This window comes from Gymnodraco acuticeps, unplaced genomic scaffold, assembly GCF_902827175.1.
Source record: "Gymnodraco acuticeps unplaced genomic scaffold, fGymAcu1.1, whole genome shotgun sequence".
Classification (NCBI taxonomy): domain Eukaryota; kingdom Metazoa; phylum Chordata; class Actinopteri; order Perciformes; family Bathydraconidae; genus Gymnodraco; species Gymnodraco acuticeps.
The window spans coordinates 13,224-27,463 of NW_022992213.1; the positions used below are offsets into that span (position 1 = coordinate 13,224).

Here is a 14,240-nt window from a genome sequence, read left to right on the forward strand (position 1 = left end):
TTATTAGAGCCATTTCCTCCAAAAGTTCTATGGGTCCAGGTACATTTTTTTTGTATTAAATGAACGTGAGAACGGTGCAGTCTGTGCTTCCTCTCCAGGGCTTTGAGGATGTGTGAATGGATCTTCTTAGTGTGTGTTTCTCCCGGAGGCTTCACGGTGGATGTGAGCAGAAGTCGGGCAAGATGGCAGCCACTCTTCGTCCCAGCTTCTGCCGCCTCTCCTCCCTCAGCCTCTCCCTGCGCTGCAGACAGGGAAGCTGCCTCCAGGCCTGCAAACATCTCCGCAGCACCCGTCTGAAGAGGCAGGCAGATGGAAGAACAGACGGGGAAACAAGTGAGCAATGAGAAACTGAATCGTAGCGACCTGTGGGATCACAACACCTAATGAGTTGTCACAGCTTATTTACCTGCAGGCCGTGCTCATTTATCGGACCACACCTGAGAAGTCTATAAACACATTCTGCGTCAATGAGGGAGAATTAAATCGAGTTAGAGCAGTGCTACAGACATCCTTAATTTAGTCCACAATGGGACACAGAATAATGCTCGTATGAGGCGTATTCACAACCTGAATGTGTTCGCTGGTTAAAATGTATTATTTAGAGGATGCAATCTATTTAAATGGAAATGGAAAAAGCCACAAAACAGACTTTTTAGCGTTGCACTGCTTCTGTGTCGGTGCATCACTTTGCTCACTCTGAAATATGTAGTATTGGGTGGTTCGCCAGCACATTAGTATCCACAGTGCCCAGAGGAACCATCTTTAGTGATCCCAGACCTTCCTCATGTGCCATCAGCAAGACAAAGCCCCCATTTATCCAGAGAATATCTCAACCCCAACAAGATAGATGGCAAAACTGACATTTATGGTTCCAAGACAATGAACCCTAATAACTTTGATGATTTGCTCACTTTTCTTTTAGCACTCTATGTGGTTTTAAGGTGAAATGTCTTCACAATGAGTTGTTGGAGACAAAGTTTTATTACGGAAAATACTTTTCATTAATTACCCTGACTAAGCAAGCTTTAAACCCCACGCTTTTCCTGCTAGTTCAGCCGTATTGAAGTTTCTACCACGGCAGCCAAACCCCCAAACTGACTCCATTAATCAAAATATGAACACTTCCAGCTAACAGCAGATTTTAGGCACTGATTTTATAGTTTTAATATAATGCAAAGGAGGTGCAGGTTGAAGACAATGCACTGCAAAATGTCTTACACTGTTTAATGCTGGTAAATGTTGTTAAAGGGGCCTTATTATACAAATCTTTAGGTTCATATCAGTGTCTCTACTGGGACATGTCTCCATGCTTTAATGTTCAAAAAGCTCTTTCTCATACTGCCAGTCTGCTCTGATTGGTTAGCTGGCTGTCTCTGTTGTTATTGGTCAATAGAAGCGCAAGTGTTACATAGTGATGTCACTATGTTTTCGAAGTAAACAAAGGTACTGAAGTGTGCCGATCGGATAAGTCACTAGCAGCACCCCCCCCCCCCCCCCGTTGACAATTTACTAGCGGTATTTACTAGCGGTACGGAGGTGGGCCAGTCTCGAGAGTCCCGGGCTGATTTTTAGTCCCAGTCCGCCCCTGATGGGGGGGGGGGGGGAAGTGTGTGGGAGCCTTTGACATTGAAGCCTTTGCAGACCATTTACATGCACTAACACCTGTATAACACACCAGAGGAAAGGGAAAACCCCAACAAGTATAATAGGGCCTCTTTAGAGTGAAATAACTGGGCATTGTGTGTTATTCTGGCCAACTGTAGCCAAACTGCTTTAGCGATGCATTTCGTCTCGTCGTTAATCAAGCAGTTAATTTGACACGCTGTTATCGCTGCAGCATGAACACAGTGAACATATGGTAGAGTCACGGACCTGTCATTGTGCTCCTGACGGTCCCTCTGCAGCAGCCTCTCCTGGGTCACATGGTCCAGCAGCGCCAGCAGAAACCTCCTCAGAGTGCGAGCGCGGTGGAAACGCTCGGCTCTCTCCTCCTGGATCATCCTCCAGTCCATCAGCTGAAACACACACACCAACGCTCACTCAGAGATAGGCGGCATTTTCTGCTTTGTTAGCAGCAAAACAACTGTTAGTAAGTAAGTGGTGAGGTTGGCACTAGCTTTAACAAGAAAACCATTATTTTTTGATTGAGTGTGGGGAGAGGAGATTAGGAAAAGGCGATACTCTAAATCACCGGCAGAGGATGGGGAAGCTGAAATCCTGATTGAATAACCGTGTGTGTGTGTGTGTGTGTGTGTGTGTGTGTGTGTGTGTGTGTGTGTGTGGTGTGTGTGTGTGTGTGTGTGGTGTGTGTGTGTGTGTGTGTGTGTGTGTGTGTGTGTGTGTGTGTGTGTGTGTGTGTGTGTGTGTGTGTGTGTGTGTGTGTGTGTGTGTGTGTGTGTGTTGTGTGTGTGTGTGTGTGTGTGTGTGTGTGTGTGTGTGTGTGTGTGTGTGTGTGTGTGTGTGTGTGTGTGTGTGTGTGTGTGTGCACACTCTTTTCCAGCGACTTAAGCTCCTCCGAAGCAGAAAGTGCCGGTGCAGTCGGTCAGCGCGAGCTCCTTTCTGAGACGAGGACTCTCTCGCTGATTGCTGCCAGCGCAGTGTGCTCCGCCTCAGGAGGGAGAGATTGTGATGAGTGTCAGCCAGCTGGCGGGAATTGAAAAGAAAAGTGTTGGTGCACGCTGATGAAGGCATCCAATCTCAATCATATGGGTCAGGCAGAAACAATGGATCGCATGTCTTCGAATGCATCTCAGATTTAACAAGAGGGTGCGTATCCATGTATGCACAGAGAGTATTGAAGCTGTGCAGAGAGGGGGTCATTGTGAAGATGAAACAACACTTTTATTTAGAGATTTTCTATCTGCCTCGTTGAGTGGTGGCTTTCTCTGTGATTTTCCCAGTATATAAGTGCTGTGGGGTTTTTGTGCGTTTTATACGTTTGGGACAACATCATAGGACAATAAAAAATGCACGTATAATCCTCTTTAAATCATTCAAATTCAACACATATTGTTCTTTATACTCAGAAATAATGAAATAACTGAACAAGCTTCTTAGTGTGAGGAAATGATGTCGCATTATGTCCACCACTCGCCTTGAGATGATAAAGAGCCTTTCACAGTCACATTGAAATTGAAGTGAATGTTAAGCTTTTTTATTATCCAAACCCACAGAGTCTACCTGGACTTCTCCTTTGGCTTAATGCAATTCTGCGGGAGCCTGTGATATAATGGAAAAGCCTGAAGCGCTATTTGCACAGATTTTCTTTTTCTAATAGGATTTAAAAAATGAAAGGTCAGGCCAGGGTCACCCAGCACCTTTCTTAAATGTTGAGTCAGAAGCCTGTGGCGGTTCAAATGTGTCTGACGGCTGAACACAGGTGCTTCACCTTTATGTTGGCCCGTTGGAGCTGAATGAAGCGTTTCCATGGCGCCAGGCCTCGCCGCAGCAGCAGGTTTTTGAGGTAGTGTTGACGGGCGATAGAGAGGAGCTCCTGTTGCCTTTTCAGCTGCCTCTGTTTCTCCTCTTCCCTCTGACACACAGGAAGCAGGGACTTTATTCATTAGATTTGTATATCATACAAAAATAGGAGAAGTTAAAACCTTTTCCTCTGTATGATACAAGGAAATCATTTGATAACCTTATGCATAAAAGAAAAGACACAGACACTGCATCTACGTATCCTCTTGAAAATTAGCTAGATTTAGATCCTTTAGATCCTAATTTAAGCTTTGTTAGTTCCAGGTTTAATATGTGCAATAAGTTCATTTCAATAAGTTCTGCAATAAACATTGAACCGGCCCGGCCCTCGACTAGTATCCATTTTTTAATTTTGGCCCACTGTGTATTTGAGTTTGACCCTCCTGCTTTAGGTAATCAATGAAGGGCCTCCATATGTTCTCAAACACGCCGTCTACTACTTTAATATAGGACATCTTCTCCAATGGGAGGCCTGACAGCATCCATCGCAACCAATGAGTGATACTTGGACTTTGAGCCTTTGGCGTAGAGCAAGCTGAGGTCTTTACATGTTCGCTCTAGTTTACTATATGCTTCTAATGATTTAAACCCAACAGTGGGTCCAGTGAATCTGCTTTGAAATGATCTAAGATTATTTAAATGTTTCGCTACTACATGTCGCTCAGTGTCACTACTTCCTGTGTTCTCGCAACTGCGTCCACAAATCGTGAGCCTCACCTCTCGTTCCTGTCTTCTCTCGTCCCTCTTCCTCTCCGCTGCGTGGCGTTTCTCCTCCTCCTCCTCCCGCTGCCTCTGCTCCTCGGCGGCTTTCATCTCAGCCTGGAAACAAAGTCAAATGTAATTATTGTTTCCTAATATCGTTCCCGACAATCCCTCCTCGCTACTCATCCTGCAAAACAAAACAGTCTGGTGAACAGCTCATTCATCTTTTACCAGTTTTTCATCCTCCTTTTTTCGCCTGAGTTCCTCGATGTCCTTCCTTCTCTCCTCGCGTTGGCGTGCACGCTCCTCCATGGCTTCAAAGAGCAGGAGAGAGGTCAGTTAAGCACAAGGTATTCCTATGTGACACAGAGTCTCAGGAGTGTATATGATTATGTATGTTCTCACATTCTGAACGCGTAACTCCAAGTGCTTCAATTGTACAGCTTTTGTATGCATATGTGACGTCGCCTTATGCGCGATGCAAGGTCATGCATTTTCCCTCACAAGAGAGCTACGGCGTTGTGTGTTTGGGTTAACATAATGTACTTTTGAATATATGTGAGTTTGTGTATGTCGTCCTCCGCTTTATCAGGACTGACCCGTGATGATTTGACAGGGTCGAGTCTGCTGTCTGACGGCCTTCTTTGAGGAGAGGCTGGCGGGTTCTTCAGTCGTCCTCAGTGTCCTGTAAAGGTAACAGTCGGAAGCTCAGAAACAAAGGCCTGTCACAGCTGTCTGCACATTCACATATTCCTGAAGCAAATTGTATTCAGACAGGTATCGGCTTTAGGCAACCTCAAGCGACATTCATTCATAAATCTGTGAATGGATTTCCGTGAAGGGTAGAACTTTTACTCATGGAAACAGTGTTCAAGGTTGTGTTCTGTAATCCCATTTCTATCTAATTACAGCAACCACGCATTTTCAATTATATTCCGTGCTCTCTGAGCTGGAAAAGCGTTCTGTATTTTCTTTGTACCTACACCTTGCTTTTAATAAGGAAAGATATAACCGATAACCCCATTCCACCTCCTGGAAACAATAACTACCAGACATTTTATACGTAACTTTATTGTTTCTGTATGATATCCTTTCCACCCCCGAGGTGCAGGGAACATTAGACTGCAGTGTGGAAGGAGAACGGAGCTAATGCAAGTGATTTTTCATCATCTGAAGACAGTTTTAGAGCGAGTTCATGTGGGGCATGGAGGTATGGGAGCAGTCAGTGTGAGTGTCCAGGGGTTGCTGGGAGGGAATTGAATGGACAGGCCGAGAATATACACACCATATAGTTCCGCACATGCACCTCCACGTTCCCACACTCATGTCAAAGCTTTCAGTATTACATTATTGGGCTTTTTCATACAATCTGAGTCATAAATGATTTTTATGGCACAATAAACAAGGTGCCAAAAAAAAGGAGTCACTACAACTTTAGATTTATACCAACTGGATCGACTTTGTTGCTCAAATTTGTACCACTTTCTATGAGTATTTCCCTTTTATTCAAAAAGTTGAAACCAGTGGCTTTATTTTAACAGTTCAAATTCATTTAACGTTGACTTTTGAATCAGTTATAAGCCATGACTGAAGTCCACATGACCTTCTAGAAAAGTCCCAAAGGACATTTCGACACCCATTAATTATTCACATTTTTAACCACTAACTTGTTTTATTTACCTTTTTTAATTATGACTGATAAACATTATGAAAGGAACTTTAGCATGGACTTTTTTTGGAACGTGTCACAGTTGACGTTTAGGCTTATTTAGTTGCTACGGTGGCTTTCAACTGAACAATAAGGCCGTAGTGAATGTGGCAAATAAAAGCCATTAAATAAAAAACCCTTATATTCCACATTTCTCCCTGGGCCTACCTCTGCTCTGTGGGCTCAGAGTGGTTGCTCTTTGGTCTGGATTCTGCTGTCATTACTAGCTGTGTGAGCTGTGCAGTTTTCTCCATCTCCAGCTCCAGCCCCGCCACGCTCTGCTCGTCCCTCAGCCGTGAGATCTGCTCCTGCTGCTCCTTCAGAAGCCTCCTCTGCTGGGAGATGATCTGCTGCTGCACGGCGTGTCTGTTCTCGAACCTGCTGCCCGACACCGCTGCGCTTTTTGGCCCGGAGAAGCTGCCGTGGAGCTCTGAGGCCGAGGGTGCTGCATGGCGTCGGGTCACCTGCCACGGCTGAGCTGGCTGGACCACAACACCCACAGGCGTCTGATTTCGATGTACGGAAGAGTCTTCTGGGGCCAACCTTTTTGACCTGGGGTGACCTTCCTACAGAGGGGAAACCAGAACAGGTATGAAGATGGTATTGTTTATGAAAAAAATCCTCCCTTAGGTCTGAAAACCCAAAATAAATAACACAAATAGAGTACCACAACATTGGCTTGACTCCAGGAATCCTGATATATAAGCTGCGGGGCCCGAGAGGCTTGTACAGCCTCTTTATTGACCCCTCAACAATGAACTGCTCCAGCTCAATCTTATGTTCTGCTTCCTCCGTCCCTGGAGCTCTGTTCCACTATTCTGCACCTCTTATTGCTCTCTAGCCTTCCCTTCCCCTATATGTACACCGCTCTGCTCTCACTCTCCAGAGTTGTGTATATTTTAGCAGGAAAAGTTTTTCTCCCTGGTTGAAATAGTGATAAAAAGTTTCAGATCAAGATTCAAATCCAGTGCCTCAGTAATTTTAGCCTTTCGCATCACCTCAATTGTGATTTTCTCACCTTCTCAGTGATCCCCGGTCGTTTATGTTCCGCTTGTGGCTCCATGATTGGCTGAAAAGTTGGGCTCTCTTTGGCCTTGAGTTTGCCTGTTGATGCAGCATTTATTAAGGCAGCCATCTTGCTCCGGGTCTCCTGCTGCTGGGCCAAAAGCTCTCGTTTTTCCTTCTCCATCCGACACCAGAGCTGCCAATTATTCAGACATCTCCAAAGCAGCCGCCTGCGGTCACTCTCCACAGCCAGCTGGCATTGTCTGGAGGAAACCATCAATTAGTGCTTGGTTAGCATAACAGGGATCAGTGAGGGTCAACGAGAAATACTGTTTTAATGTGGGTTTCAAAGAGGCCCTATTATGCTTTTTTGGGGTTTTCCATTTCCTGTAGTGCATTATATAGACAGAGTATTGTGCCAGCGCTCCAACACATTGTACATGATAGGCTAACTTAGCAGTGTTAATTTAGTCAACGAAAACTATGACGAAAAATCAACGTCAACAACCTTTTTTACATGACTAAGACGAGACGATGACGAGCTAAAAATAGATTCTTGATAACGAAAACTATGACGAAATGCATATTTAGTTTTCGTTGACAAGACGGGAATAAGGTGTTAATGGTGGACTATCGGACATTCAAAATGCAGCATATTTTCCCCCAAGTGTCCGTCTTGTCTGTCAAAATGCATCTTACGTTTCTAACTTGCAATATCATTATTTCCGCTCTCTTCACTCCAGAAGAGCGATCTCCCTGTATCTTTCTGTGTGCTGGGGGGGGTTATCTCTAAGCGGTTGACCAATCACAACAGAGCCTGCCAGCTAACCAATCAGAGTAGTCTGGGCTCTGGTTTCAGACAGAGGGTGAAAAGAGGTGCTGCAGCACAGACAGGATGAGAAAAATAAAGAGCTTTTTGAACATTAAAGCATGGAGACATGAAGAGACACTACATACTGATATACACCTGAACATCAGCAGGAGAGGACTCTTTAAAGTAGAGACACTACATACTGATATACACCTGAACATCAGCAGGAGAGGACTCTTTAAAGTAGAGACACTACATACTGATATACACCTGAACATCAGCAGGAGAGGACTCTTTAAAGTCGAGACACTACATACTGATATACACCTGAACATCAGCAGGAGAGGACTCTTTAAAGTAGAGACACTACATACTAATATACACCTGAACATCAGCAGGAGAGGACTCTTTAAAGTAGAGACACTACATACTGATATACACCTGAACATCAGCAGGAGATGACTCTTTAAAGTAGAGACACTACATACTGATATACACCTGAACATCAGCAGGAGAGGACTCTTTAAAGTAGAGACACTACATACTGATATACACCTGGACATCAGCAGGAGAGGACTCTTTAAAGTAGAGACACTACATACTGATATACACCTGAACATCAGCAGGAGAGGACTCTTTAAAGTAGAGACACTACATACTGATATACACCTGAACATCAGCAGGAGAGGACTCTTTAAAGTAGAGACACTACATACTGATATACACCTGAACATCAGCAGGAGAGGACTCTTTAAAGTAGAGACACTACATACTGATATACACCTGAACATCAGCAGGAGAGGACTCTTTAAAGTAGAGACACTACATACTGATATACACCTGAACATCAGCAGGAGAGGACTCTTTAAAGTAGAGACACTACATACTGATATACACCTGGACATCAGCAGGAGAGGACTCTTTAAAGTAGAGACACTACATACTGATATACACCTGAACATCAGCAGGAGAGGACTCTTTAAAGTAGACACTACATACTGATATACACCTGAACATCAGCAGGAGAGGACTCTTTAAAGTAGAGACACTACATACTGATATACACCTGAACATCAGCAGGAGAGGACTCTTTAAAGTAGAGACACTACATACTGATATACACCTGAACATCAGCAGGAGAGGACTCTTTAAAGTAGAGACACTACATACTGATATACACCTGAACATCAGCAGGAGAGGACTCTTTAAAGTAGAGACACTACATACTGATATACACCTGAACATCAGCAGGAGAGGACTCTTTAAAGTAGAGACACTACATACTGATATACACCTGAACATCAGCAGGAGAGGACTCTTTAAAGTAGAGACACTACATACTGATATACACCTGGACATCAGCAGGAGAGGACTCTTTAAAGTAGAGACACTACATACTGATATACACCTGAACATCAGCAGGAGAGAACTCTTTAAAGTAGAGACACTACATACTGATATACACCTGAACATCAGCAGGAGAGGACTCTTTAAAGTAGAGACACTACATACTGATATACACCTGAACATCAGCAGGAGAGGACTCTTTAAAGTAGAGACACTACATACTGATATACACCTGAACATCAGCAGGAGAGGACTCTTTAAAGTAGAGACACTACATACTGATATACACCTGAACATCAGCAGGAGAGGACTCTTTAAAGTAGAGACACTACATACTGATATACACCTGAACATCAGCAGGAGAGGACTCTTTAAAGTAGAGACACTACACACTGATATACACCTGAACATCAGCAGGAGATGACTCTTTAAAGTAGAGACACTACATACTGATATACACCTGAACATCAGCAGGAGAGGACTCTTTAAAGTAGAGACACTACATACTGATATACACCTGAACATCAGCAGGAGAGGACTCTTTAAAGTAGACACTACATACTGATATACACCTGAACATCAGCAGGAGAGGACTCTTTAAAGTAGAGACACTACATACTGATATACACCTGAACATCAGCAGGAGAGGACTCTTTAAAGTAGAGACACTACATACTGATATACACCTGAACATCAGCAGGAGAGGACTCTTTAAAGTAGAGACACTACATACTGATATACACCTGAACATCAGCAGGAGAGGACTCTTTAAAGTAGAGAGACACTACATACTGATATACACCTGAACATCAGCAGGAGAGGACTCTTTAAAGTAGAGACACTACATACTGATATGAACCGTAAAATGAGCAGTGAATACGTCCTCTTTTTCATCGGTGGTAAAACGCAGGATTTGAACAATGACGGCCTTTCAGGGAACAACATTTCTGTGAACTTCTTGCCTGTTTTGAGCTCGTAGATCCTCCTCTGTTCTGGTCACCTCTCGCTGATGTTTTCCTGCCCACAGCACGGCCCGCCACGCCCGCCAGGCTCTCAGCTGCCGCTTCCAGTCACAGAGGGCTGTGACCTTCCCTAACCGCAGCCTTCTGTCCAACACCACTGAATACCATCCAGAGAAATGCCTCTGCAAACACTGAAACGACAGCATGACAGGTTGGAAATCACAATGAGACATGTGCAAACTTCCACCCACAGCACAGGTACGGACCTTGAGACTACGCAAGTCAGTCATGGCTTGAATTTTCTTTTCTTGATACCGCCGCTCTGTGTCCTGCAGCAGATGTTTTGTGGGCAGTGGAGGAGCAGGCTGGAGGCTCTTGACTCCCCTCTGCCCTTCCACCCTCACCCTTTCTCTGGGGAATAGACAAACATGTACTTCTTATTTTACCAGGACCCTGTAAAGAATAGCAATCATCCCAAAAAGTTGCAAAAGTGCACGTCAGACCAGTATAGATTTTTGTGTAGACCCACGTAGTAAAGAAACTAGTAACAATTAAATTTCATGCCCTTCAAAGTTGTATTTTAATTTTATTATCATTTATTTCATGGCCAGGCAATTAAAATGATATGTTTATCAATAAAGGTTTAATTGAGGACTATCATAAATGCATCAGTTTGATTTGCATGGTTATTATTTTTCTCATTTGCAGTCACTTTGTAAATCATTGCCAAACACTTCCCTCTGTTCTCTGAGGCTTTCCTGATCGTTATTATGAAAGTTCCCTGAGGCTTTATTTACAAAACCTTTTTCTGGTTCACACTTTGAAAGAGATTACAACAGCTTCGTCCAGGGACTCGTCCACAGCACTTGTTTGGGTCAGGGATCTGTGTCTCTTCTCACTAGGTTACCATCAATCCATCATAGGAAGGGGGAAGAGGCCGGATCACGATCGATGCAATCACACAGGAGTTAATCTCAGATACCGGGCGATAAGCACATCAGCAGCTGTTGCCGTGGATACCATACCTCTGTCGAACCAGCTGTTCCAGGCCTCTCCGCTCCTCCCTCTGCCGCCGCAGCCTCACCATCTCCTGCTGCAGCTTCTCCTCCTGCTGCCTCCTCCTCGCCTCCTCGCCTCGCTCCCTCCTCCTCGCCTCCCCTCTGGCCTCCCGCAGAGCCTCCCCCTCTCTCTGTTGCCTCAGCCTCTCGACCTCCCGCCTCGCTCTGTTCTCTCGCACCTTCAACGGCAATCAGTGGCAATTAGTATGAGCGAGAAACACAGCTTGGGCGCCGGCGGATTCTCCTCACGGCTGATAGTTTCCCGACCCCTCAGCGCTCACATCTCTTATCTCGAGGAAGTCGTGATGTGCTCGGGTCACGTACCTGCAGTTGTCGAGCTTCCATGGAGACGATTGGGTTTCTGAATTTCTTCCTTAATTGTCCAACATCCAGCACCAGTTCCTCCATCACCTCAGAGTCCAACAGCTCCTGCTCCATCAGGTCCTGGAGGAAGCTGTTCACCGCGCTGTGCTCTTCCTCCTCCGCCAGGCAGTTATACAGATCTTTGCAGTTGTACAAAAACAAGTATTATATTGTGACCGTGTTGCAAAGCATACAATACACTTTTGGATTGATCTGCTGTCCTTGATTTGCTCCTATAAAATCAAACGTCGACATTTAAGATGTGGAAGTCACTTGTTAAAAAAACAATGCATTCACAAGTCATGTTGTAGGAATATGAAACACAAAAACATGAAATGGTCTGAAATGTTACGCTTTTATAATATAATAGTCACTCAAGTTGAGCTAATTTGTTTGCTTAACTAACTTTTGGCCAAAAAAGTAATACATTTGAGGTCATATGTTTCCCAAACTGTACCGTTACACATTTTTAGATAACCTTAAGAGTAGTTAACGCCTAAAATTGAAATATAGGTTATATAGGTTTATGTGCATGTCAATGGTCTGCAAAGGCTAAAATCCCTTGAACATGAGCATCATTTGTCCTCTTTAAAAAATGCATCTCCTTCATTGTGACCTGGTTTACACGAGGATGAGTTTGTGTTGTCAGGGTTACACGATAGCTGTTAAATCTTTCAAAGTTGTTCTGCACCAACCTTTTGAAGTATTTAACTGCTTCAATTCTTAATTCCTATTATGTGGCTTGTTACGTCAAATCAAAACCTTACCGTTCCCATTAAGGCCGGGTAATTTGAACTTTTCTTGATTTATTCACTCTTAGACGCTTTTATCCAAAGCGACTTACATACTCAATACTGTGGACAATCCCCACAGGAGCAAATTGGGGTTTAGTGTCTCAGGGACACAACGACATGCTGACTGCAGTGCCCTGATCCGAACATCAACACACTAACCCACTGCGCCACACGCCTCCCTAAACTAAACAGGTTGCGTTGTTTTTGTCTTTACCATCAAAGTTGCTGTGGTTCAGGGCGGCAGGCGGAGAACTATCAGGGCTTCTCCTCTCACCGGAGCACCTCAGGTCATCGTCCTCCTCCACCTCCAGCTCCACACGCAGCTTGCTGTTCAGCCAATCAGCGAGCAGAGCCTGAGCTGCAATACATTATGGTTCAGTCTGCTGCAGCGGCTCAACTCCCTTATAGGTAACGCCTCCCTTGAGACACCTATAATTATGTGTTAAAGGCTGACCTACCTTCACTATAAGCGTCATCATGATCTCTTAACTGCTCAGAGCTTTGTAGAGATTCAACTCGGCTCTTCTTCCCTGAATGAGGTTTCTTGTGGATGAAGACTTCTGATACAGCAAACTCTGAAGCAGCCTCCACGCGCTGAAGACGAATATAATGACTATTACCATGATCCGATGTTATTCAATAATTTGGTCAATGCACATCAGTCAAAGGTGACATGCTTTTTTCAAAACCACACATAGGTGAACTCCTCTCACCTTCCTCCATTGATCGATATCATCTATCTTCGCATGCATCTGTTATAGGAACAAACACATATGTGAAGTGTAAACCAATAGTTCAAGATAGAGTAGGGTCAACAAAAAAAAACAGCCAAGACCCCCTTATCTGGATCTGAAGTCTAACTCACTTATTTGTAGTGTGTGTGTCTGTTTGTGTTTATAACATTTTGTATGCTTCCCTCTTTGCCACGTTGCTCTTGAATACGAACTTAGACTCATGAGACTTTGACCGGGATAAATAAAGTATAACCTATAAATATATGGACACCTTGAGCTGTGGGAGCAGCGTGCAAATTGAGGGCTCAGCCAATGCCTGCGCCTGTGGATTATTTTTCGGAAAGTTTAGCCACTGCCTTAAATCTTCAGATTATTGGAGAATCATTTTCCAGACTTCCAAAAATCTGTGCTTTACTTTATCAGCAATTCAGCTATGTCTGTCTCATGCTGCAGAGAAAGGCCATTTATACGACATTTCTGAACCGTCCCCTGACATGAGCCATGTTTAATACATAGTATTAACACTGGGGGGCTTCGGCTTTATTCATGAATCCAATATGAGCCTTTTTACAAGTATGTTATCTCTGTAGTGTAGGGGATAAAATCATCCTGAGGAAAGTCTTCAAATTGAAAATAGATTGAAAATCATTTCAAATAATTGAAAAGTGTTGATGTGAGTTGGGATGGATGATCAGTTCCCTTGTTGAATCAGAATTAGAAACCCCACACCTTTTAATTTAACATAAATCCAGAGACCAACCCTACCTTGTCTGCAGTTTTACTCTCGCCAAGCCTCCTCCCGAACAGGTGAGGGTTGGGACCTGGGGAGGTCATAGTCTGTTTAGTAATATATATTTACCTCTGCTACTATAATCTTATCTTAACCACCATTCCATAGTTTAAAAACAGCTCCAAAAACCAATTATTTTACTGTTTTTATATCATCAAAAAGTGTTCAGAAGTCTTCTCAAAGTGCCCTCGCAAAAGCAAGACCTGTACACAACCGCTATCGATATGAATCACAAGTCAATCTGGGTAATGTAGTCCCTTAACAATTTTTCTAAGGCAAATGTCGTGTCAACAAAGCACTTTAGGACTACATCGCCCAGTCACGCTTTGTTTGTAACTCTTGGTAACCATAGCAACGTTATTTCCCTCTCTGAATGAGCCACATTTACGTTTAGAATGTAATAAAACGTAAGAATAGAGTAAAACATAATAATGATAATAAGACTACATATTTAAATGTTCGTAAAGGGGTTTTTATTAAAAAAGG

General features: G+C 43.7%; 1 protein-coding gene and 1 long non-coding RNA gene across 2 annotated transcripts; one reads left to right on the forward strand and one right to left on the reverse strand.

Moving 5' to 3' along the window:
* Window positions 1-94: 94 nt before the first annotated feature.
* ccdc191 (coiled-coil domain containing 191) lies at window positions 95-14,018 on the reverse strand. Its single transcript, XM_034205841.1, has 17 exons — window positions 13,730-14,018; window positions 12,944-12,982; window positions 12,689-12,824; window positions 12,445-12,588; window positions 11,398-11,576; window positions 11,041-11,252; window positions 10,282-10,426; window positions 10,016-10,206; window positions 6,909-7,158; window positions 6,059-6,456; window positions 4,782-4,867; window positions 4,414-4,496; window positions 4,198-4,299; window positions 3,389-3,532; window positions 2,491-2,643; window positions 1,873-2,015; window positions 95-293 (listed from the first exon to the last, which is right to left on the reverse strand). Exons 1-17 carry the CDS (start codon window positions 13,796-13,798, stop codon window positions 152-154), a joined length of 2,616 nt encoding a protein of 871 aa, XP_034061732.1. The 5' UTR covers window positions 13,799-14,018; the 3' UTR covers window positions 95-151.
* Window positions 4,668-10,274, forward strand: LOC117539614. Its single transcript, XR_004568039.1, has 3 exons — window positions 4,668-4,875; window positions 6,151-6,479; window positions 10,081-10,274. It is a non-coding gene; the product is annotated as an uncharacterized LOC117539614 (long non-coding RNA).
* Window positions 14,019-14,240: the final 222 nt, after the last annotated feature.